Source organism: Lytechinus pictus, chromosome 2 (genome assembly GCF_037042905.1).
Source record: "Lytechinus pictus isolate F3 Inbred chromosome 2, Lp3.0, whole genome shotgun sequence".
NCBI lineage: Eukaryota > Metazoa > Echinodermata > Echinoidea > Temnopleuroida > Toxopneustidae > Lytechinus > Lytechinus pictus.
The window spans coordinates 51,397,505-51,424,717 of NC_087246.1; the positions used below are offsets into that span (position 1 = coordinate 51,397,505).

The 27,213-nt window shown below is 35.2% G+C and overlaps 1 protein-coding gene across 2 annotated transcripts in view; it reads right to left on the reverse strand.

The window, feature by feature from the left end:
- Window positions 1-753: 753 nt before the first annotated feature.
- Window positions 754-27,213, reverse strand: part of LOC129254028 (rho family-interacting cell polarization regulator 2-like) — a 33,878-nt gene continuing 7,418 nt past the window's right edge. The window contains exons 2-19 of one of the 2 annotated variants that reach the window (XM_064095099.1): window positions 24,867-25,030; window positions 22,031-22,139; window positions 20,233-20,261; window positions 18,636-18,709; window positions 17,755-17,916; window positions 17,274-17,317; window positions 16,491-16,616; window positions 15,852-16,100; window positions 15,102-15,323; window positions 13,542-13,672; window positions 12,577-12,940; window positions 11,344-11,476; window positions 9,519-9,677; window positions 8,436-8,585; window positions 7,718-7,914; window positions 7,269-7,352; window positions 6,246-6,336; window positions 754-5,711 (exon numbers count right to left, since the gene is read on the reverse strand). In XM_064095099.1, coding sequence (XP_063951169.1) covers window positions 5,605-5,711; window positions 6,246-6,336; window positions 7,269-7,352; window positions 7,718-7,914; window positions 8,436-8,585; window positions 9,519-9,677; window positions 11,344-11,476; window positions 12,577-12,940; window positions 13,542-13,672; window positions 15,102-15,323; window positions 15,852-16,100; window positions 16,491-16,616; window positions 17,274-17,317; window positions 17,755-17,916; window positions 18,636-18,709; window positions 20,233-20,261; window positions 22,031-22,139; window positions 24,867-24,961 — 2,526 coding nt within the window. In that variant the 5' untranslated portion in view covers window positions 24,962-25,030 and the 3' untranslated portion in view covers window positions 754-5,604. Of the gene's footprint in view, window positions 5,712-6,245; window positions 6,337-7,268; window positions 7,353-7,717; window positions 7,915-8,435; window positions 8,586-9,518; window positions 9,678-11,307; window positions 11,477-12,576; window positions 12,941-13,541; window positions 13,673-15,101; window positions 15,324-15,851; window positions 16,101-16,490; window positions 16,617-17,273; window positions 17,318-17,754; window positions 17,917-18,635; window positions 18,710-20,232; window positions 20,262-22,030; window positions 22,140-24,866; window positions 25,031-27,213 lie in introns of both variants that reach the window. The other variant, XM_064095098.1, reaches the window with a different exon arrangement.

Sequence of the window (27,213 nt, forward strand, 5' to 3'; positions counted from 1 at the left end):
AAGATCTACATCTACCTTGACAAGTAACAACTTTATACACAATAGATTATTGTCATGGCTACAATGTAACCATATTTTCTCTTTCATTAATTATGTGATATTAAAAGACAAGCATGTATGATCTGGATTAAGGTTTATAAGCAAGTAAAAAGGAAATTCACAAAGTTGACAGTATGCCCGAGTCACATATCTCATCTATGTAAAGACAGTCTCTCCTTTGTGAGTTTTCACGATTACAATATATTGAACCATCCTTACATGTCAATGCAATAATGTAGTACATTTACACTTAAAAATTGCTTAATTAAACATTTCTCACCTTCACTATTTAAGAAGAAATGTCATAAGAAATGAAATAAAACCTTCTGTATTAAATGGGAGGGGAATAGTTATATCATACATACCAAGAATTTTGAAATATGATTGGTTAAAAGGAAATCACATGATCAAATATATTTAACTCCATCAATCACCCTAAAGAAGTTTGATATCTCTACTGACACAGAGTTTATACCACAGAATTAACAAATGCCTGGTTATACAGATCTCGTTAGTCCATATACGGTACATTTTCTCATCTTACATTACAGTGCGTCCAAAAGACTGTTCGTCACCTAAACCAAATAGTGGAAATGTGATCTTTGTGGTTACAAGTTCTCGAGGCTTAATAAGTGTATTGCACATCAGATTTGGAGGCTTTTAGCAATGCATTTACTCTTTCTGGGGGATAATCTAGGACTAAAGTCTTTCATGATTTATTTTTTCAGAGACAGGTACATGCATATTTCCTTCTTTCATGCAAATACATGAAATTTCAGAATTGGAATATAAAGAAAGTATTCAGTGGGTTAGACGCCACTTCACTTTCTCAGAATCTGAACATTGGCCTATAAGCTATCCTTCCTCAGCTTTGCTTCAAAGCATTTATAGTTACATTTAAGATTTTTTTTTTCTCAACATTTTTCAGAGATGTGACACCTGCATAAAGGAAGTTTAAAAAAAGACACAGTAACCACAACTGAAATTTACTTGAGGGTTCTGGGATATGGAACCCGAAAGGAGGCATTTAAAATGATATAGGTGGAAGATGATGATGATGATGGGGAATCGAGTCATTGTGCCGAAGACCACCTGTCAATAAGGAAAGTAGGAACCAGTACACTGGTATACAAGGTCCAATCATGGAGCTAAACATCCCGGCACTTATCCATACCAATAGGACAACTTAGATCTTACAACAATTCTGTGTGCTTCTTGTCTCTCAAGCACACTTGATCAATGATGATATCAAGTGGATAATGCTGGTGTTGCGAGTGTTGGGGGCATTGGTGGAGGTGATAATGATGATAAGATGATGATGCATGCTTCTTGTCTCTCATGCATATTTAATCAATGGGGAAAATATCAAGAGGATAATGGTGGTGCTGGTGCTGGGGGCATTGGAAGTGGTGGTGATGAAGACGATGATTATGATGGTGGTGATGAAGACGATGATTATGATGATGATGATGATGTTGGTGGTAGTGATGCTGACAATAGCGACGATAGTAGTTGGTGGCAGCGGTGGTGGTGGTGATTATGATGATGATGATATCGATGAATGTACCATGTTGTCTTTACTTAATTGAAGACACAGAAAACAAAGAGGGAATGTATTAATCATAGCTCCACTGATTCCATTTCCAAATGAAACAAAAGAAATTGGTATCCATGACTATGTAAGTAAAGGAGAAAGTCACATTTGTCGGAAAGTTCTGGGTTTCAAAGATGAAACAATGAAATCACATGGTTTGAATCGTCATGATTCAGTTCAAAGAAGACTGGGCTTTAAATAGTAGAAAGAATTTATGCAGCTTATGGAGAAATAAGAAATATACAGTGTTTCTTTTCTTATCATAATCTGGTCATCTATTAAAGTTTGTGTGGCCTAAGTGAAATAGCTATGGCAACAAATGGTGTATATGACTTACAAAATGCATCATTAATGAAATATCAATGCCCGAAATGAATTGTATGGTAAGTATACAAAACTCATGTGATCACTAGAAATCTTCAATTATGCCCAATCTTCATTCTAATACGAAAATAGTGACAATATTTATTGAAAACATTGTGATTACTATGCATTCTGTGTTCGAGACAACAACCTACATACTTACAATTTTCTACAGTAGCTTGGCAATATAAAGGGTACTCCAGAACCAATACACAAGATTGGATTCGACTTTAACTCATTCAAAAGGGTAAGTTGGTATTTTCATATTTCTATATAATGCATAGGAATAGTGAACGACCATAGGTGAACATTAAAATCCACTTTCAATTGCATATATACAAATTACATACATTATTTATCTTATATTTCTTAAATTTTCTGAATTACTGATCAATATTCACAAATCATTTTCTTTCATAAAAAATAGTTCATCTTGTCCAAAGATGCATTATATGCATCAGTACATAGTATTAAGACTACGTAGGTCCACAATGATACGACTCAATAAATAAACATATAATGTATGCCATGTGCACTTTGCCAAATAGGGAATAGAAATAAACTAGTTGGCAAGGATATCTCCAAATTAAGCTCTAAGAGCTTCAACTTTCATATTTACAATTCATATCGTCTTATTAATCAATTACATAGCATTTGCTAATTAATGATTCTGAAGATGCCTTTTATCAAAGCATGGTTTAGAAGGTGGCCTTGTGGTTTTTCGCTATTAAACCAATATTACAGTGTGATTACGTAAGATTGACACCAAACCGAAATTGACTCCTTGACATCTCAAATTTTACCAATAATTTGAATTTAATGTGAGTGATTAGTAATAAATGGGATGATATATTCTTCCTGTTTGATTGATTTACTGAGGCATGTGGGGGCATCGAGGTCTAGTGGTTACGACTCTCTTCTCTCAATCAGAGGGACGTGGGTTCGAATCCCAGCCATGGCGTGTTTTCCTTCAGCAAGAAATTTACACAAATTGTGCTGCACTCAACCCAGGTGAGGTGAATGGGTACCCAGCAGGATTAATTCCTTGAAATGCACTGAGCGCTGGAAGGCAGCTCTAGCTAAAGCTTGGGTAAAATAATAATAACGTGCCTCGGAATAGATTATTTCTAGATAGATTGCGCAACATAAATGCCTATTATTATTATTATTATTATCATGAAGTGAAATGGTTACCTCTGGCATTCCTTCCTACATGGAACCGGAAGAATATGATTCTATTCACTGACCATGATTGAAAGAAGGAAGCTACACACTTCTCCTTAAATTGTTTCACATATTGAAATGTTTTAGTGGTAATACCATGATTCTCAGGTTATCAACTAAAGAACGATTGTTAAATACATTTTTTTCTCTCTCAGAGAGAAAATGTAAATATCCCAGATTAAATCAAACTCCGCACATCCCTCCTGGCATCCCTGCTGGAAAATGCACATTGTGATGATTGCCATACAATAAATCAAGCAGGCTTATACACCTTACATAATACAGAAAAAGCAAATACGAATCTTTTTGATACCCGTTTCACACATAAAATCTAAGCTCTTGCAAAGTACCCTTTAACATCATACTGTCACAGAGATATGACAAGTGTTATGTATCAAGAGATTATTTGGATAGTTGATTGCTAGCACCACAGTTTCATGAAGAAAAACAAACAATACATAACCAATATTTAGGAATAAACACATGCATCTGACATCCTTTAGGCAGAGGCATATAACCAATACTGGTGTACAGACGTTCTCATCAATATACATGATTTGGATATACTACATATCTGACATTGTGCTCAGTATTACATTTGGTATCACATATTTGTAACTGGGCCTTTTTTCTTCATATTACCACATGAGTTCATGGAAAGATGAGGTATGAAAGAAACCCTTTGTGAAAGTAATGAAGAGAAGGAAATTGAAATGAACGGTTTATGTGTTCAGGGTGCACACTCAATTCTTCTGTCTCCACTCGGTCTAATTAACAACTAAGTGAACTAAACATGGTCTAACTTCATTGGCTGGTATTCTGATCAACCTAGGTTTAAACCTTGTCGAAACCAGGATTTTAAACCACACTTTTATGGAATGCTGGGCTTCATAATACATGTATTTCTCCCATATTCATGGCAATTATAATGTATCAATTAATTCATTAAAGTTCATATCTTTGTATTGTCCTATTATTTCCATTTCATGACTAACTCATTTTTTTAAAACAATTTTTGCAGCAGGATAAGAAAATTTTTTAATTGGTGATTGAGTTGACAACTGGCATTCCATAAAAGTGTGGTCTAAGTTAAGCCAGGTTTAACTAAACCATGCTATCAGAATACCGCCCTTTGTGTCTACAATAATTAATCGATCTACAAAAATTAATCTTTACTATTTGTATTCCACTTGTTCTAAAACCAAGTTTGTCTAACATCCAATTTTGTTGGCTCTATCAGTCTATACGGTACTCGGGCTCTTCTTTAATCTGGCAAAGACAAAATGGTAATCAGTCTGGAAAGGATTTCCATCAAGTGAAACTCAAAGTAGATATTACAACTTCAGGAAAATGGCCCAGGTTCCAGCCAAACAAATGAAATGTGGACTTTAAGGGTTTAAAGACAACACTTCATGAAATTAGACCGAGTGTTTCCGAACATATGTACACAAGCCAAAAGCATATTGGATCAGAAAGAGGGTGGTATAGATGAAAGAGGAAGGAAAAAAACGTCATGGAAAGATGTGATTAATTTTATCAAGCATGTTTGCTATGAATAGATAAGTGAAATAGGAACAAATGGAATAAATCGTGACGGAATTGAGGTCACATGCCACAATATCGGCAGAAGTAAAATACAGATTTAGATGAACTCTGATAATAGATATTATCATTAAGGATATTTTTAGATTTATATCACAAGAAAGAGTAGATTTTTTTAATAATCAGTGGTGTTTTATTAATCATTTTCGGTTAATGAAAACTTCTTAATTTAATGACTGATTACTTTAACTGGGAATTAAAACCTTATTCACTCTCTTATGTAAAGAAATCTGGCACATACTAAACATGAAGTCATCATTAAGTAACCATTTAAGTGTTAATATAATACTGTTTATTCTGGTTCAATGTCAGGTGTAAGCTGGTGGTGTCATACTGGTGAGTCAATGTTGTAGTGTTATCCAGAACACAATTGAGTCTATACTGGTGCTTTAATGCCGTTACCCTAAGCCCCAAAACTGCCAGGTGTATACTTGTGCTAAAATGCTGTAGTCTGTAGGAGAGCACTGGTTGAGCGTATAATAGTTTTACGGTGCCATATTCATCATCAGAACATGGCAAGTGTCCATTGGTGCCATAAAGGTGTAATTAGTTGCAAAACACACACTGTTGAGTGTATTCAGGTGCTATGATGCACTAATCTGTAGCAGAACATGCTTGGTGCATGATGGAACCATAACACCAAACACTTTAGCAAGAACACTGTTGGGTGTTTACTGGTGCTATATTGCAGTAGTCTTTAGCAGAACACTCCTTGAGCGTATACTAGTGCTAGTGTATTAAGCTTCAGTAAAAATCAGAGCACTGTTGAGTGCGTACCGATGCTATAACTCAGTTGTCATCAACGGAGCACCATTCGGTGTATACTGGTGTTCATAGGCCACATATGGAGAGTAGGATACTTGTTCATAAGCTAGCCTTCCTTCCTCACCTGTAGTAGAAATAAGTAAAGAAGCTGAGGAGTTATTAACCAACATTTTAATTGATTTAATTTTATATGTTCAATAATATATTGTATTTACTGTTTTCCAAATTTCTATTACTCAATATATCAATCAATTCAATCATGAAGGTATTGCAGTCATTTATTCATAACTTCCATCATTCAATTCATCATCAATTATTTTAATTGATACCATTGAGGTGAACTTTCAATTCTAGCATTATTCCCCAAAGATGATGATGATGATGATGATGATGATGATGATGATGATGATGATGATGATGATGATGATGATGATGATGATGATGATGATGATGATGATGATGATGATGATGATGATGATGATGATGATGATGATGATGATGATGATGATGATGATGATGATGATGATGATGATGATGATGATGATGATGATGATGATGATGATGATGATGATGATCATCATCATTTTCATCATCGTCATCATCACCAATATCATTATTACAATGGATATACATGTACTTCGAAAATCAAAATTCTTACCAAATGCCATAAGAGCTTCCTTGGCTGTGGTCTTCACATCGTCAATATCACAGCGTACTAAATACACCAACTGTTCAAATGACTCTGATGCCTATGAAAACAGAAAACCATTGCTTCAGAAATTAGTGAATTCAAAACTTCCCACAACAACATGAAGAGTACAAAATCATAATTGAAGGCACAATTTAACAGATTTTAAAAGATAGTGGCATATCAAATAATCCACAGAAACTTCTATATGATTACCTGAAAGTGGGAAAGTTTCATGCAATGTAACGCACAGAACTAAAATTATTTGCCTTGGTATATATTGATCAGCCAATCATATGAATATATTTCATAGATGTGTTCATAGTAATAATAATGAATGATGATTGATTGATGATTGATATTCAAGGATCAATGATTGATAACATATGTACTGATTGGGGTAAAATGGAAGGGGATTACTGCAGGTGTGTGGTAAATCCAGACATTCTCTCTCGTTCATCAGGTCAAAATTGGATTTATACCTTGGATTTACTACTCCTACTGATAATAATATGTTCCATTTTATAGCGCAGCTACTACAATTGCATATACTCTACTGCACTTGATACATTATTACCCCGGCTGTAGCTGAGCCGCCGTATAGGCGCTAAAGCATTCAGGGAATAAATCCTACTGGGTACCTATTCACCTCACCTGGGTCGAGTGCAGCACAATGTGGGTAAATTTCTTGCTGAAGGAAAACACGCCGTGGCTGGGATTCGAACCCACATCCCTCGGATTGAAAGACGAGAGCCGTAACCACTAGACCACAACGCCCCCACATTTACTAGTAATAGATGTATTACTAACTTCTACCTCAAAAATATCACAGAAAATAGAGGTGGACTGAAAAAAAAATGGAGTGGGGTGGCAAAGCATAAGAGAGACAGAAGAGTCTTGAAGGGGGCAGGAAAATGGGGAGGGTAGATGGATAGACAGATATTGAGACATACAAAGAGAGATAGGAAAGAGAAAGAATGAAAGATAGCTAACCTGCATAGCAGCTAGAGCTGCACAACCAGCCTGACGTAGCGACAGATCTCTTTCCTCAAGGCATTCCAGGTACACTGTCACAGCCTGTAAGGAAAAAAATTATTAATATCAATATAAACAAAAACAAAACTTGGACACCATTTTCTTTCATACATAGTACAAACCATTTGAATTTCCTGCGGATTATCCTCTTTGTCCTGAATTCTTTATAATCACACCAAGAATTCTCTTGACTCAAGTTATCATCTTATCCAATTTCACTTTCAATGCATTTTCGAAAACCAAGATTTGTCAGCAACCTCACAAATTCAGATCTTTAAGAACTATTAATCTTTTAAAATTTTCAAACTTCAAATCCTCTCTACCACCTTTAGCTACCCTTAGTAAACTGCTTTTCGATACTAGGGATATTGCGAATTCTGCTCTATGAGACTGAACAAAATGGCTACCTTCTGTCTGATGTCGTCTTCTTTAGCAATGGATTCTAGATACATTCTGACCGCTGCCTGCACGGTGGCGCTGTCCTCTAGGAGCAATAAACCTAGCGCCCTCAGGTTACCCGCTGGTAGGAGAAAGCCTTTGGGAATCCTCTTGATGGTTCGCAGGAGCTCGGGTCTACCGGGTTCTAAACTTGCTGTTAATTCAACTGTGAAATAAAAAATGCAATAGAAATTAATAAAAAATTATTTCATCTAATTCTTTCAGAAGAGTGCTACTTCCAGTTATTAGCTTTGAAATCAAATTTGGGTTGAGTACCTATGATGGAGAATTGCACTTGTAAATATTTGTTAGGTACAATGAAGAAATAAAGAATGAGAGGGGAAAGAAAAAACAACGGAAAGGCAAATGGTAAAGACTTGGGAAAAGTCATAGTGAATAACAGCTATTTCAATTCATTTATTTATATCTTTATTTACTTATTTTTGTTAAAGAAATGCATCATTAAGAAGTTACTTGGGAGGTCTTGGGGCATCCGAAAGCTGTCTCAGTATAAATCAAGGGTTTGCTTGAAGTATAAAGACAAAACACTGACGATGATGACGGGCAAAACTCACAAATTTCAGATAGATTTTCATTGTTTTGAGGTTTGATTGACAAATTACTGTATCAAAACATACTCCAGAAAGTGAGGACTACAAAGTAATATCAAAGGTGGTGTGTGCTTACATTCATTGGTGATGTCATTAAGACATTTCTCCGGATGCCGTCTGTTCTCTTGTGTGAAGTAGGAGACGTATTGGAATAATGTGATAATAGTCTTAGGGCTCATCAAGTCTGCGGGTCTCTCTATGATCCTATTGCACACACTATGGAATACTGAAACAAGGAAAAAGAAAGATGTCGTCATCATCACAGATTCACTAGTTTTCCTACAATGGTAGGCCCAATTTGGCAGAAGGTGTATGATCTGGGCCTCATCTTACAAAGAGTTGCGATTGATCTGATCAACCTCAACTATGGAAAGCCAGCAACGTCAACATCTAAAATGCATTTTAGTTCAAGATGTTTTCTAGGTATGATGTATATCCATTAATTCCGTTGTTTTCTTGACAATTTGGTGTGTTCCCCTTAGTCTATAAAGGACATTTTTCAAATTTCTGTAGAAAAAATTATGACACTGATGGATTTCCAAAGAGTTACGACTGATTGGATCAATCATAACTCTTTGTAAGATGGGGCCCAGATTACACACACTGTGGAATATTAAATCAACCCTATATGTATTGGATTAATATCTATCACTGTAACTATTTTGGTCTTAAATAATGGATTTTAAAGTAAAAAATAGGGAGTTTAATGGATTTTAGTCAATGAATCATGTGTGTTGCTATGTCAGGGTAAATATAAACTTCAGTTAGGCATGTAGCCACTGGGCAGAGTGACACACATAATATACAGCAAACAATCCAAATCTTTTCACAGACAAACAAATGTATGATCAGCGATCTATGGTTTACAAAATCATTTTTACTATTGCTTCGTATATTGATAATGTCATTGCTACATTTTAACAATTTTCTTTACTAATTGCTCATTGAACCTTATCTGTTTAATACACATGTAAATGAAATCCTTAATATTATCCTTATGAATAAAACAGAGGCTAAAATCAACCACAATCAAAATAATCATAATGGATGAAAGCCTTATACAATCGGGGGATTGCATCTGGTCATTTGATGATTCTCTTGGTTCGCTTCCCTGAATACCGTGTTAAGCAAAGATAAACTATTTTTTCTTGATGCTTACCATCATCTGCAATCTCAGGGTGATTCGTTCGGAGTTTAGCTCCAAACTTCACATCCAGCTGAAGAAGAAACGAGTCGGCATTCACATAGAGGGCCTCCTTCTCTCTGCATTGTTCCCAGAATTCCAAGAGTGGTAGATTCAGCTTCAATTCCGGAAGAACTATAAAAGGATTACAAGAAAAGACTCAGAATGCTATTTCTCATTTGCTTGTTAACTTGATTGTTGTTGAAATTTGAATGTCAAACTGTCTAGACACATAGCATCTTAGTAATTGTGAATGGCAGTATGAATCTGTCAAACATAAATTTATATTAAAGACCTATCATATTTCTCATATTGTTCATGTACCATTACAGTATTAAATTATTTGGCTATTGGTTTAATTGCTGCATAATCACATCTTATCAAATAGGTCACAATGCAAGTTTTTAAAAGTTACTTTTGAATTCAATGATACTTCTAAAATGATGTGGAAATTTTAAAATTAGGACAAGTAAGACTTGTAGAAACCATGAACCAAGTGATTATGCAACATACTCTTTAAGCAGATGATTGCGACCAAACTGAATGATTATAATGTGTTATTATGAAATAAGTAGAGCAATAAGCATATGATTTCTTTCAGGCTGTAATCCTCATAGAAAAACTTTGAGAAATAAGATACAATCCTCTACACTGTTACCACCTATGAAAATTAAGTTCATTAAAGAGGGATGTCCCATTTTGCAGGTGTAAAAACATTGGCTTCATTTCATGAAACTATTTTCACTAACTAATTTTAGAAATCTGTGACAATTTAGCTTTCAGCCAATAAAACTGCATTGTTTCAGTGGCTTATAAAAATTATCCGTAACTTGCCACTTTTTATATGAAACATGGCCCTGATCACTTGATTAAAGAGGTGTCAATTTGAGAAAAGCCACATGAGAATTACAGTGTGGCAGATTCATTCTTTACAATAAAAGGGGGTATGAAACTCATGTCTGGAGTCTGTAACAAACAAGTAGCAATAGATCATAAGGCTGATTTTGACAGTTATTTAAATTGTTGATTATGTTTATTTAGATGTATACATCAACTGACAGACCGATCGCTAAGATATACATGTGATGCGGTCTTAGAGACATTCACACACTCTGAAAATTCAAGGATTTACTTCAAATCCTTGTCACTTGCCAAGTATAATGGAGTTTGCAAAATGGACAATTCAACTTAAAAGTTAAAGGTAGGTCAATAAGCTGGGCAAGCTAGGCATTACAAGGTCACTCACTTTTTAAGAAAGCAAAGGAAGAGATATAGAATGAAATAGAAAGAAGAAGAGTAGGTCAGGCCGGGGGGGGGGGGGGGGGGTGGACAAAGTATTATTGCACATCAACCTTTGCATGTTAATAAAAATTAATTGTAAAATCTACATGCAAAGGAATTTCAGTGCTGTTATTATATACATATTTGGTCATAAGCATGATTATGGATGTAATATTTCAAAGTGTAAGACCTCTGAAAAATCTGAGGGGTTTTTTTTTATTGAAAACTGTACAATGTGATTCATTATCAAATTTTGCTGCAAATATTTTTGTTCAAATTTGTTTTAAGCAATGGGTGAAAAGGTTTATAGATGAGAATATGATATTATGTGAATGTCCATAGGGAACCCAGTAGTTAGGAATGGCAAATGGAATATACGTTTCTTAGTAATCATTGCAATAATTATTTTGATGGCTTTAAATATGGGGTTGAAAGATAAATAGATGTGGTTATATGTGAATGACCATGTAGTATCCTTGCTCACCCAGCCCTAGTATACGATGGGTACGACTGCTAATACCTTCGTCCGCCGAGCTGACATGGACGCCGCTGACTGCTAGCACAATCAGCTGCTCGATGATTGCCGCTTGCTGCTGGAGCTTGTTCAATGCTATCGTCTCCTTCAGTTTGAGGGGACCAAATGCACCAAGATGCTGCAGAGAAGACAAGAATGATTATTATATAGATATGTAAAGTCATAGGCCCATATTTTCAAATTCAAATTCAAATTTTCTTTTCTTCACTTCAATAAAAAACAAGATACAGTACATTGGGGAAAAAAAGTCAAATGATGATAGAGTAAAATAACAATGAAAATTGCACAATTTGGACTAAATAACAAAATACATAAGGTAATGAATGAGACGTGAGGGAGTATCAAAAAGCCAGTAGGCCTATCTAGGCAACTCCCTGGCTAACATTCATTACTGAAAATCATGCAATCAACTTGTTTAGATTGCAAGAAACATAAAACATTTGAATAAACAACAACAAAAATAAAGAACAAACCAAAAACATAGACATAAACATAAACAGTTTATCTTAAACTGGGGCTTAATTTGCAGTTTAACTATGGGGAGCCAGATGTGACATGTATCTCCCAATTGTATAGGTCCAAACTATGAGCACATTTTGTTCTGTAAGTATTAATTTTTTCTTAAGTTTTTTTTATATCAAAAAAAATATTCAAAACAAAATTTTTGCTATTAAAGCAAGGGAACAAAGTCCAGAGCACATCGATTTTTGTTTCCCATAATATCACCATGTGCGGTCTTAGATTGAGTTTTATGACAAACCAGACATCCCAACATGAGCCATAGAAATCAAGTGAGCTCTAAATTTAGTAGGATACTTGTTAATAAGTGACCATGAATGACCAAACACTGACTACTTTACAATAAGTGAAATGAAAAAATAAAAAAAACAGAGAAAAAGTGTACCAATTTACGTTTAAACTGAATTTAGGATCATGTAAATGATGCTTGGTACGAAACTGCAACCGATTTGAGGAATCTGACTCAATGAATATTCAAAATACATCCGAACTTGGTCATATACATTGAAACATCAAATAGCAAAAAGATTCACAATAACTGCTACTGGTCCGTGATCAACACAGACAGTTTTGACTGCAATGTAGGTTGAACAATACCACAAAGGATTAAATGATGCTAAATTTAATCTTAAGACTAGATGTCATGCTGTAAAGTTTAACTGTTCTAACATATGATTAGTATCTTTGTGAACTACTTACACTCAACAGGTATTCCGTAAACATGAGATGATGAGTAAGAGTCACATCAATGGATTCACTTCCTGTCGTCAAGTTCTCTTCTGAACCAGGAAGACGCTTCATGCTCCCGAACGAACTATCTGCTGGAGACTCTAGGAGACGGTTCCCCCGCTGCTCGTTCAGCTCCAGCATACGACTCTCCCTCTTCTCACTAAGGTCCAGAAACCTGCTGCTTCTCTTGACAGATGAGTTGCTGGATGGTGACCTGATGCCACGAAGCTCCACCTGTGATGGGAGGTCCTCTTCTATACATGTCGAGTCACTAAGACGGTCTGACGACACGGCTACACCGTCAACATTATCAAAGGCATTCTTGCGATTTGTTCTGAAAGTTACAGAAATGTTGAAAACATTTGCATATATAAGAGTAATATACACAATATCATCCAAGGTAAGGAAGGTATAAATTGTTTTGGTCAGAAGATGACATCAGTCAAAGATTATTCCAACACCTAAAATATATTTATTGATACATGCATTTATTATTTTTGTGTAAATCGATTTTCTCATTCCGCCATTATTTTGGACTAATGAATTACCCAGAACTTTATAATATATGTCAACAAAATTCGGTTTTCATAAATGTGCACAGAAATATTGCAATTAGACTTGTTATGTGCAGGGATACCACTTAGAATTCATAAAAAAGATCTGAAAATCATCTAGAATTAGCCATTTCCTACACAAAAAGTGTGTTTTCTATTGCTGAAAACAAGTTTTAAAAGTCTACAAAGTGGTATCCCTAGTCTATAGAACACTCGATAAAAGAAAAAACATCTGTGTGCGCTATTTCATAAATCAAAGAACAGTAAGAGCTCTTGTTATAGGCTACTGAAATTGAGGCATTTGAATATCCGCAAAGAATGCTCAGCTTTCATTACTGATGACAAGTATGATGAACAGGGTATCACTACACATCTACTCACTCTTCCATGCTAGACGAATCAACTGTTTCACTCAGACCTTCATCTATCTCATTCAGGAAGTCAAAACTATCTAAAGCGTTCTTGACTGAAAGACTGATGGTTGACTCACGACGCTTCTTATCAAGATTCTTCTACAAAAAAAAAAGAGAAGAACAAGGGTAGATCTGTGAAAAAGCACTAATTACACTAGACATGAGATTGTCTAATGGGGCGTTGCAAGAACATGCAATTGATCGCAAATCAATTTTAGCTCTCAAAATCGATTGAGAGTCATGCATTTCATTGCAAATTTGCAATTGATTGGTGGTCTCCTTCTTGTATCAACAAGTATAAATGGATTTGCTTTAGTTAAAATTGACCCATCACTCATAAATTTGCAACTGAAATTTGCAATTGATCGCAAATATTTTCTAGCAACACCCCCTAAGTCAGCTATAGTCTGGATTACAATGTAATATAAATCGAAAAGTGAAGCCTCAGACAATTGTAATTGTTATCTATTGGGTAAGAAAAATACCAAGGTAATCTAAATGAATTACTCTGGCTACAAAATGATCAGTCTATTCATTTTATGGTGGCAGTGGTGGGATGTAAGCCTGCACCATTCAAGTGACTTTGAGTGAAACCCAACAGCTCTCTGTTCATTTAATGAAATGGTGGCAGCAGTGGGATATATGCAGGCATCATTCAATTGACTTTGGATGAAACCATACTGGTCTCTGTTCATTGAATGACATGATGGCAGCAGTGGGATATAAGGCAGCCCTCACCCTTCAAATGACTTTAGGTGAAACCAGACTAGTGTCTGTTCATTTATGGTGGCAGCGGTGGGATATAAGCCGGCACCATTCAAGTGATTTTGGGTGAAACCATACTGGTCTTGGTTCATTTAATGGTATGATGGCAGTGGGGGATATAAGCTGGTACCATTCAAATGACTTTGGGTGAAACCAAACTAGTGTCTGTTCATTTATGTGGCAGTGGTGAGATATAAGCCTGCACCATTCAAGTGACTTTGGACGAAACCAGAACAGTCTGTTCATTTTATGGTGGCCGCAGTGGGATATCAGCAGGCACCATTCAAGTGATTTTGGGTGAAACCAAAATGGTCTCTGATCATTTAGTGACTAATGTTTGCTTCAATAGAGGCTTGATCATTATTGGGCATATCATGGATTTCCTGCTAGCCATCATATTATATTGAAGCCATCTCACAGCAGAATGGGAATATAATAATGTACCTGAATATGTAGTGAGTGGTGATCCAATATGAGAAAAAATGACATGAGTCTAATAGTGATTGAAAGCAACTATTTATACTTGTATTGTTATTATTTATGTATGTATTCGATTGTACTGACATTGTATGTTTTTTACTCAATATGTGGAAGAAAAAAAAAGTTTCCAATATCCACTGGATAGATTGGTTTGGAGGGGGAAGTTCATGGTGACCTAGAAGGCACTGACGACTCCCTAGAGCATTGTTCTTCCCTATGTAGTGGTTGATGGTAGATGGTACTTGTAGTAGTAGTAGTAGTAGTAGTTTTAGTAGTAATTTACCTTGAGGAATGAGTCTAGATGAGTTATCTGTTGTTCTAATGGTCTCAGTTCACTATACTGTCCCGTTAAGATCTCCAATAAGCGAACAACGTTGTGTAATGCTTCCTCTAATGTTAAGGTTGGTGACGATGAGATCTCTACTGGCTTATTTTGTTTTGGACGCATCGGTGAGTGTGGAGTGTCGGAGGAAGAGGATGTTGATGCTGTACTTAATCTCTTTTGCTGCAAGAAAATTGGAGACAAAAATTACAATATATCTCCATTTACATCTCTTATTGCAGATATGATAAACAAAACAGACGAAGCTTTCAGTCGTACATGTTCCCTATTTAATATTCTATGCTAAAAAAAAGGTTTTCCCTCATCCGCTGTTTGCATGAAATAATCCTATAGAGTAAAATAGAGAATAGCTTTTCACCACTATCATATACACAGGTATAACCCACTGAATTTTACTAATTCACACTAAGAAAATGACATTTGATCTTTTGCTTGGGAATTGATATTGGGCAACTTTCATTTATCAAGGTTGTCAAGCTCAACGGTGCTCCAATACTTACCCAAAAGTACCTATACCAAAATTGGAACACATGAGCTGTGTTGTAATGCTACAAAGCTACTGCACTTCTTATCTTTGAAAAAAATCTAGCAAAGAAAATGGGGATCGGAATTGAGGCTGAAATGTTCTACTTCGATATGCAACAAGGTTGTGTTTATATTAAAGGCGCAGAGTAAATGAGCCTAGCTTACATGAACATTGATCATAGAATCTGTTAGTGTCCTTTCTCTCCGGTGATACGAGTTCTTGTTGAGCTGTTTGAGATCTTCTTCATCCACATGGAAGGGGCTCCATGTAACAATAATGTTCAGTTTAATTGTTCCAGTTTCATTCACATCTATAGTCAAGTTTTGCGGTTCTGCTCCATAGAAATCTGACGTATCAAACTCCAGGTTTCCAATGGTGACGTTGGCTCTTGCAATACCCCTGATCTCTGTGACCTATAGGTCAAAGGTCATAAAAGACAATGCTATAATTATCTCTGTGACCGATGGGTTAAATGTCATACAAAATGATGATATAATGCCTTATTAGATAAACAGGAGTGGCCAGAAATTTCATACACATGAACTCATATTGAGACCCTCCCAGTTGCATCATATTACATAAAGGTAAAATTATACATTTGTTGCTTACTTTCCACAGCTATATGAACTGAATTGCAATGATTCTATGAATGGAATGCACACCTATTTCGTATGTATATACTTTATGTATTACTTTTAATCTGTAAAGCACTCCAAATATGAATTATAGGAGAGGAAGTAGATGATGAATAATGATGTGCCAAATCATGCTAATTGATGTTGGGAGGTATGGAACTTTCATACCTTTATCGTGAGGAAGTCTCCAACCATAGGATAAAGCACAATCTCATCACCTTCCCACGTCTGACTTAGATCCTTCTCTACCTTACATTTCGTCTTCCACTTCTGAAAGCCATACTTGAAAGTGATCTGCGGATTAAAGACAAAGTATCAGAAAGGATGAAAAGAAAGTTACAAAAATGCTATGAGAATTGGAAAAAATCATTGTTTTTACACTGACTTAATTCTATGAACTGAAAATGAATTTATATGATTCCACCCTTCTTCATTAGGAGTAGCTATGACATTGTCTGACTGAAGCATTTAAAGGTATATTAAAAATACCCACTGACAAGGAAAATAAAACATTCCTTGATCTAGAGACAATACAATTTCTGGGAATAACAACTAAACTAAATGTCACTCAACGTATCAATGATGAATGGCCAAATCTGTTATGTCAAGTCTGCAAAGTTCTGTTCGGTTCAGTGTCCTGTTTCATAAAGACTTGCATGCACAGTTTCAATACCAAATTTACTATTAGCCAATCAGATTAAAGGATTTCAGTAGCTTTTATCCATTATTTCAAATTTTTATTCTAACACGTTTTATGAAATGGACCCCTGAAGTTAGGATCAAGGTCCCGTTTCATAAAGACTTGTTATAATAACAAAGGCACGATTTATATAACAAATTTACTATCAGCCAATCAGATTGAAGGATTTCAGTAGCTTTTATCTGTTATTACAATTTTCATTGTAACAAGTTTTATGAAATGGGTCCCTGAAGTTAGGATAAGATACTTACTTCAAAGACATCGCCTCTTGTCACTCGTGCAAACCCAGCAATACCTACAATTGAAAAATATATAAATCATAGAACACTCATAAAGGTAAGATAATATTTTAGCAAAGATCTTAGAGGTTACATGTTACATAATGAACAGCAAATAAAATTGACATTGTTAATGGTGAACTTCTAATATGATTAGAGAATGGACTGTGTTTATTTTGAAACACTTTACTTCTACTTCAGTCTGTGAAATAAATCGCATTACAAAGTTTCTGTATTGAAGGGGCACTGCACATATATGCCTTTAAATGAAACCTTCACTTTTAAACTCTTAGTTTAGTATGCCAAAATTATTTTGTTCATTTTTTTGTTCATATCTGCTCCTTTATATCACACTTTTTTTTTCAATGATCTTGAATGTTCTATATAAAAATATAAGTCTCAATGAAATGAAAAAGAACTTCAATCATCCAATACTGATAAAACCAAACCTCACCCTCAATCTTTAATACAAAGGCACCAAGATTAGCCTCCAATTCAGCCTCCATATGGCACAATGCTTGCGTGCAGTCTCGAACCCCAACCTTAGCCTCACTCACAGGCTCCTTGGCTTTAGGTGAATGGGCATCGTGATATGCTTTAACCATGTTGACCGCACCTATAACACAACATGGGATGTAAAAAAAAGCAATTAATGTTTACAAATTCATATTAGGCTAGACAATGAATATAGAATAAATGCAAAATTTTCAGCAAACTGATATTATAATGTGATTCTTGGCTCAAATATATTACTAGGCAACTCAACTGATACCACAATGATATTTGGTTACTGAATTTTAATCACTCAATTATATAAATGATCTCCCAATTATATGCATTACTGTAAAGCATTGTGGAGGGGAGCTCTGATGATGCAAAACAGAAGTTATTTATTCTTAGATAAATAGTACAGAATGCATTCATAATCACATTTACCCCTATTTCTCCCCTAATCCTAGCTTGGTATCAACTATCAAATTAACTGAAAATTAATCCAGTTATGCTCATTTCTATCAATGTTTCTTATTCCCTTTTTCATACATGCTGGAACTAATCATTTTTTTTTTTGGGGGGGGGGTTCAAATTGGCAATTCAATTGAATAATAACTGTACTGTCTTTCTGATTCCAGTGTTCATCCATGCATTCTTTTTTTACTTCATGAACTGCTGGAATCCTGATAATTTGAGAGCATTACAACATTTCACATGAACTTGAAAACTAAGACAAACCATTTCACGAAGGTTCCACATATATCGGGAGTCTGATGTACATACTTTCTGGAATTGCCCAAATAAAACAAATAATCACGTAATTTCCTTTATTCATTGCTTTACCTTCTCTGACTTTAAGCTCCTTCTCATACAACTCCTGAAGCTCTTCTACTTTGGCAAGATGAAATTGGAGTTTCCTTAAAAAATGAACAGAAAAAAAAAATAACAATGATAATTGGTTTATAAGGCGCTTAATACAGATGTTCTTAAGCGCTCAATTTTCTGATTATTAATTATTACCAGGAATGTAATAAATATGCAATCAATTGAGGAAAAAGACATAAATACACTCAAATAAAATCAATATCACGCATCTATAACTAACTCATAATAATAATGCCACCACAGAATGTGACTGAACACCATTTCATATTTCACACATTCTTAGTTAAAGGGATGGTCCGGGCTGAAAGTATTTATAGCTTAATAAATAGAGTAGAATTCACTGAGCAAAATGCCGAAAATTTCATCAAAATTGGATAACAAATAACAAAGTTATTGAATTTTAAAGTTTAGCAATATTTTGTGAAAAAAAATCGTCATGAATATTCATAAGGTGGGCTGATGATATCACATACCCACTTGTTCTTTTGTATTTTATTATATGAAATTAGGTTTATTCAATTGTTTTCCTCCAAGAACTAGAAAAATTGGATTGACAACTGATTTAGTGCATTAGATATTATTGCTGCAACTTATTTCATTATAAGGGAGACATATTATTCACACAAGTATGAAATAATGAAAAAATTATGATTTATGTAATAACATAAGAAAACGGAAAGTGGGGATGTGACATCATCAGCCCACCTAATGAATATTCAAGACAACTGTTTTCACAAAATATTGCTTAACTTTAGACTTCAATAACTTTATTATTTGTTATCCGATTTTGATGAAATTTTCGGCATTTTGCTCAGTGAATTCTACTCTATGTATTAAGATATAAATATTTTCAGCCCAGACCATCCCTTTAAATCTTTAAATAAGAGTTCATCTAGATTTAACATACATGTACTACATTAATTTTATCACCGAGAAGATTAAACATCCTTTTCTTAATATAATTGATATTACAGTATTATCTGCACGGTATTCTATAGTTATAAGGTAAAAGAACAATGAGGGATAAGGATTTTGAAAATGACTGCAGCACTTTCTCTTCTTCGTGCACACAGCAAGAACGATTCATGAACATTTGGGAAAAGTAATTTCAAATCTTGCCTGAAACTCCTTTTAAGACCATGATCAAACCATTTTAACTAAAATGTGGGAAGAGTAATTTCAAATCTTGACTGAAACACCTTTAAAGACCATGATCAAATCATGCGATTGTAACTAAAATTTCGGAAAAGTAATTTCAAATCTTGCCTGAAACTCCTTTCAAGACCATGACCACACCATGATTTAGTAACTAATTTTGCTAATAAAATGTCCCCTGATCAATCTACTCATTTCCTCTTTTCTTCAAATGTAACTCCATATCACGGGAGCTACTGAAAGTGAAAGGGCAATTTATCTTGAAGTAAGATCGACAAGACTATATAACAATAATAAGATATAACATACGCAGATCAACTGGACAAAGGTCACTTCCTGGAATAAGCACTTAAAATCAAAATGAAATCAGAATAAAAGGAAAATTAAGAATTGAGTTTACCTTATAAACCGTTCAGCTGCTTTAGTTTGCTGTATTGTGGAGGACAAAAGACAAACAAAACACTGGCATCAAACAAAATCCTTGAAAAATCACCATATAGAACCATCACTAAATTATTTACATACAAATGAAAATAAAAAACAAAGTTGGAATGTATGCATCATCTGTAGGTCAACCTATCTTGGCTGAAATAATTTTTCACCGATTATGAGTAAGCAGAAGAGTGTATGACAGCTATGAATGATCTGGGGCCCGTCTTACAAAGAGTTGCGATTGATCTGATCAATCGCAACTATGGAAAGCCAGCAAAGTCAACATATAAAATGCATGTTTGTTCCAAAAAAAATTTATAGATATGAATGTATATCCATAATTTATTGATTTCTTGACAATTTGGTGTGTTCTCCTTTGTTTACAAAGGACATTTTGCAAATTTCCAGTAGAAAAATTATGACACTGATGGATATTCATAGAGTTACGATTGATTGGATCAATTGTAACTCTTTGTAAGACGGGGCCTATCAGCTTCAGAAATGTAGCCATGATAGAGGACTGTCAGTCAGACCATGGACCTACAGGTACTTGGTCAGACATATGACACAGCAAAATCTCAGGCAAATCATCGAAAGTGTTCATACTTCACACATGGTGAATAAATTAAAGGGCCCTATTCATCTGTAAATCAATGTCATAGGTCATTGCCCGGATAAACTGACAAATCCGCAATCTCATTAAGAATTTGATTGGTCCATAGCTTGATGTATGTAGGCAATAAAATCATCTTAATATCTTCTGCCTCTACAATAATGTCTGGTCACATGGTCTGACATCATACACCATTGCCTTTGTACACAAAACCATACTGAGCTATGAATTGCAAAGCCGTGTTGCACTGTGTCTTTGCAAGCCTCCAAGGAGCCTTTGATATCACAATACATATCTGACTGAAGAGTATGATAATACTACACGAAATTCAGTTAAAGATTCATATCAAATATTAAATAATCACAATTATCATTTGTATTATTTATAAACATATAAGTGACAGTCCCATACTAAAAGGTAAACTTTGTGTTAAAAAAAGGTCAACAAAGAGGACACCAGGTACTGATAATTTCATATGTTCAATAGACACATTATGCAGCAATATTGAAGCAGATTATTCTGGCAATACCCCCTCGCAATGAAAAAAGTAAAATAACACACACTTTATCATTACACAAGATAACAAACCTATCTTTGGAAACAGAAACATTACGGTGGAACCATAACAATTAATCAATACGCAGACGTGGTGCAAAGTCTATGGCAACAATGGGATGACACACATGTAGAGTGTAAACACAATTCATTTGTTTACACTGCGAGTTTGCACATCTATCAAGGTTGAATTACATATTCAATAAAGCAAACTTTTTCCATTGTTACTTTTCTGTGGATGACATTTTTATGAGGTTTTATTCTTTGGTAATCAATTTCAAATATGTTGGGTCTTTTTGGTTACAACTACATGTATTCATACCTGGAAAGGCATTCTGTTAAAAGGAAAAAAGTCCCACAATATAAATTTGCAGAGGAAAGGGAACAGGAATTCCTGTTTCCATGTGTAGTAGTAAAAAAAAAAGATACCCATGCTCACAGACAGCTCCAACCGGGAAATGGATTCCCCTCTTGACCTACTGAATGCTAGAATCGAGGCTACTGGTTTTTCATGCATTTTTTTTTCATGTAGCTCTGTAAAATAAAAAATAAATATATCTTAAAAAGGGGGAGCTCTTGGAGTGGATATAGAACCTACCTTGTCCAAATTGTAATGGAATCCCTGTCTTGATTTATCTGTAGTCTTTGTCTCTTCTTGATGTTCTTTCATCATCTCTAGCTTCTCATTGCTGGTCCGTATCGAGTCACTGTTAATCCAAAGAAAATCAAATAGATAATAGTTAATGTCATAAATAACAAAGAAGACAATCAATTATAAACCAGAAAGCTGCATAATTACATGTATATAACAGATCTCTGTTGAAGAAAGAAAGAAAGACAGGTAATCAGTGTTAACACACATGAAGTTAAGTTTGATTTCAATACATTTGAATTTCAATAAATGTAAAATAAAATTTATTAGAAAAAAATGAATGTTTAGTCCTGGTTAAAATGAATACTGAGTTCTGTAACACAAAGGTTAGCGATTGATCGTGTGCTTGATTTTCACGATTGATTGTACATTGTAGTCAATGCAATCAATTGCAGAAAAATGTTCTACGATCATTGCCAAGTTTTGCGTTACGGGCTCCTGGTCAACATAAAGGAGCAACAAAGTATTCATTATCATTGTGAACAGAAGTGAAAGTAATTATACAATGCAGATTGGTGGTGCAATCAGACTTAAGTTCATTAGTCTATCAGAAATATTGTCTTTGGAATCTAAGCATGAAATTTAAAAAAATTGTTGACCTAAAACTAAGACATGATGGCATTATACCATGGAGTATGCAGTGGTGCTAAATAAGTGAACCCACCAGAAAATGAGCATAATTATTCAAAAGTGTTCAAATTCTGCCACCTTTTAAATATTTAATTGTGAAGTCAGGTGATAAAATATTACATGTAATATGGTTGATTTCTCTGGGATACTGGACATTGTAGCGTTGTCGTCTATGTTCAACACTTGGCATGAAAGAGTTGATTTTCTGGTGGGGTTCACCAACATTTCAGCACCATTGTATATACTGTACATGTATAACTATTACCTATCAATTAACAATAAGAGTATATCAATTAATCATGGCTTATCATCTTGTCTAGAACTTGGTCAATTAATCTCTGCCCATTTGTTATGAATCCTGCCATTTGATCCCTGATGACCCTAAATTGTATGGAAAGTGAAACAGGTGTATTTCAATAGGTGGTTTCAGACCGCCTCGAAGTTCGTCAGTTCCAGGTATTCTCTGATCGGGAAATTTACCCCGATCAGAAAATACCAGGTATTTTGGTAATGTGAAAGCAAACAACGCGAAATTTCCCCGAAAGAAAATACCCGCTAAATAGTAGGTACTTGGCGAAATTACGAGAACTTTCGCGGGGATTTTTCCAAGGTTGCAGGTATTTTGGCAATATGAAAGCAATTTACGGGAACTTTTAGCCCAGCGTGTTGTTGGGTGCGGGTGCCGTTGGTGGCTGCTGGGCTAGTGGTTTTGAATCTCGCGCCTTGCCTGCTTAACAGACCATACTGCGCATGCTCCTAACTTCAGGAATTTATCCCGAAGGTTATGTTTCGGGGCGGTGTGAATGCAGGAATAATTAATGGGTATTTTTTAGCCTAAAAATGTTCTCGTAATTTAACAGGGATTCTTGTGATCGAGGCGGTTTGAAACCGCCTAATTTTAATCTTAATCAACACTAGAAGGGACGTAAGTTGTTCTTCCTTCAGTATTGAGCTGTCTATTAGTAACTTATACCAATGTTTGATTAATTCACCCTCAAATAATCCGGACTACTGGATGCAGCTTGGCAATAAAAATTGCGTTCATGAATTGAAAAGGAGTCCGTATTATTTTTTACAAGTGCAGTGAGGAAAAAGTGTACTTTATCAACATGAAAAGTCAGTGCACTGTATGCACATGGGAAACAAGACTGCAGAGTAAGCCCCATTACAGCATTTGAGATTCCTGTTCATGACTTTCAAGAAAGACGACTGGATCCGGATCGAGCGCAGCTCCAGTCCTCCTAAAATGACGACTTAAATAATATGGCTTTATATTCTAGTCCTCGACTTATCATGAATTGAAATAGCGTATTCAAGAATTCATGAAATGGGTATTAATGTTTCCCTCATGTCCCTTAAAGACTTTAACCTGTGGAAGAGGGGAAAAGGGATGAACATTAAGGTAGTTAAAGTACTTTCAAATTTCAAAGTAGTTTATCAAATGGTTAGGATTGATAACCAACTCAAAACAGAGTTTACATGGCCACAGGAGCTATTCATGAAACTTCTTGACGGTGACTTCTACCGATAACTGCTACACCCTACTAAAATCCTTGCATCTGACCAGTTGATACCCAGTTTGTCTGTAAAAATCACACCAACAACAATCTTCATATCATCCTCCCTCGGGCCTCATCTATAAAAAAAGGTACTGATTAAAAACAAAGAAACAAATCAAAATCAACTATTGAAAGCCAGTGATAAGGTAGGGCCCTACATGTAGTACTGGTCATTGGATGATTTTTGGCAGTCTATAAGCAGGTAGCCTGGGGGAGTTATGTACTTCACCTTCAGTCTTTGGTTCGGTTTTACCAGCGAATCAGGGAAAATATGGATGAAAATATTTTTCCGGCCCTCCTATAGCAATATCGGCGAAAACCGGATCTAAAACTACAAAAGATCACTTTTTATGATTCAGAACGCCCCCCCCCCCCATAAAAAAATTCAAGCTCCCGGCCTGGGATGATAGGTTAAATTTTAATCATTATGACCACATTGATCAGACTAAATGTTTGAGATCTATAAAGAATTGATGTTACAGTTTACTCGCTTTCCATAGTTAAGTTTGATTAAAATTGATCACATTATTGCAAATGACACAGATCCAAGATTTCACTTTTAAAAAAACCCTTCAATAACTTTGAATACTTACAGGAGTCCATTCTTCAACGATTCAACAATGACGGCCATACGGCCTGGTCTTGGTTGTCGAGGCATTCTCAAAGTGTTGCTAGGGGGCGGTAGCATCCTTTGCTGAGTACGACGACGATCGCGCAGCTTACGCTGCGTCACCGGGCTGGTGAACCCTCGAAGGCCCTGAAAAATATAATAAATATGTATACGTCAATTGAGTATTTTGTATGAAATACACATTTTAGATTCTTGTTTATAATGTTGTGAATGCAATCATAGTATGAATAGTGAATCTCATTGAGTGAAAGTCATTTCAAGAGCTTTCCAGGTAAACGGCAGGTGATTTTTCCTTCTGAAGGAGAAAAAATCTCGCCTGCAAAGAAATAATTTCTCCATATTTTGCCCATAATTTGGCCAAAGAGGCCTAAAAACAAAAGGGCTCACATTCTATCACATCATTGGAAAGGGGGATGATAATAATACTCTGGGGTTACCAACTAGTAGGGTCTATCACCGACAGAAGATTTTTTTTTTCAAACTGAGACGAAACCCCTGATGATTGGAAGAAGAAACCCGATTATTATATCATCTGGTGATGCTGAAGATACCAACTGCTAATCAATAGAATTCATAAGGGAATGGGTATGAGCTTAGACTCGAGATGGGGTAGACTGGCTTTCTCCTGGTGCAAAAGCCACCTGAGCCTGTGCTGTTAATTTATTATCAAGTCAGTGGTGATCATTTATCATCTAGCATGGCTTGATATTGCAGGGAAAATTCAGACGTGCTTCGGAGGCCAACATGACTACTGGTATATTGAACGGCTACATGCACTACACATAGACATTAACGACAAAAATATATACTTCTAACCAAGTAATGGACAATAAAATTACTGGTATTCTACAAATAACTTCAGAAAATGTAAAAAATGTAAAAATGAAAACCAATATTGAGCATGATGCATGTCTGCATGATTGGCAGAACTTTGTTAAGATATGATGGTTATACATCATGGAGCTATTAGCGCCATGAATACATGTATATGTCTGCATAATATCAATACATATATCAATATAAAATCCACTGAAGCCATTCCATGTTATGGGCTATAGCAAGGATTCATGCTCTCTTAATTCTCTTTTAATCTATGAGTGATATTGCTACACGTGGGCCTGGCTAATTTTCATAATTAAAATGGGGTTTTGAAGGCCTTGAATTGCTATGAAATATTATTCTGTCTTAAGTTGATCAAGTTTGTGTTTTGATTTGTTGTACCTGAATATTGCAACAACTTTATTTTATAATGCTTTATAGCAAGTTCATAATTCATTCATTCAATTATAAGAATTGATGAAATGTAATTAGAATAACACTGAATGAATAAATAAACAAATGAGTGAATAAAAGGATGGAAAATACATGAATCAATCAAGAGGATGAGAAGAAAAAAAACATAAAATAAGAAAAATATATTTTCTGTTGAAATGCTAGTGACATTCCAACAAACTAGGAAGTACATAATGTGTCTGGACTGTTTGCACTTTGAGACGTGGGGAATCACTGCTGCATATCAACAGGGCTCTAAAAATGGGATTATGAATCATAGAGAGCCATGGGAGTATCATGGGACAGTTACCATGGCAACGGTAAGATATGTTTCATGTCTGGAATTTCCTCTGAAGAGAAATATATAATTCATCTCTTTAGAAACAATCTTTCTGAGGTTTGGCTTGACAGCTACTGATTTTGATCCAGTAAAATGGGCAAGATGTTGTAAATGACAAGGGAATAGAGTTTAAAAGGCAATATTTTGTGTGCAACCTACATGTACATGCCTTGTGTTCAGCCATATTTGTGATACAAGTTTATATATTCACTGGTAAAAGAAATTAATAAACAGATACCCAATGATGCTTATAAGCACACTATTCTTCTATGGAAATGAAAAAGAAATCTATTGCCATTAATTCGACATCAACAACTCCATTTGACTATTGTGAGAGTTTTTGTATCAAAAATTTATTTCCGTAAAAATGTGAAATTCTATCAAGGTTATCAAGTATTTTCATCTTAAAATTTTTACCACCATTCATATCACTTTCAGAAAAAGCTAGACATTACAATTTACATAAAGAGTCCTCCATCCATATGAGCAGACATGATCCAGAATGAACTTCAGATAATTATCGAATAGATCGACAAAATCATGCAAAGCCTACAAGTCGATGAACTCCATTTGTCCTTGTTCTTCCGCTGGCCTACCAGGGAATATAAATTATGACCACTAAAACACGATGGCCAAAAAGCAGGTCAATGCTCAGTCAGGGTTTCTTTTTACAGTATATCATCAGGTCATTTTTTCT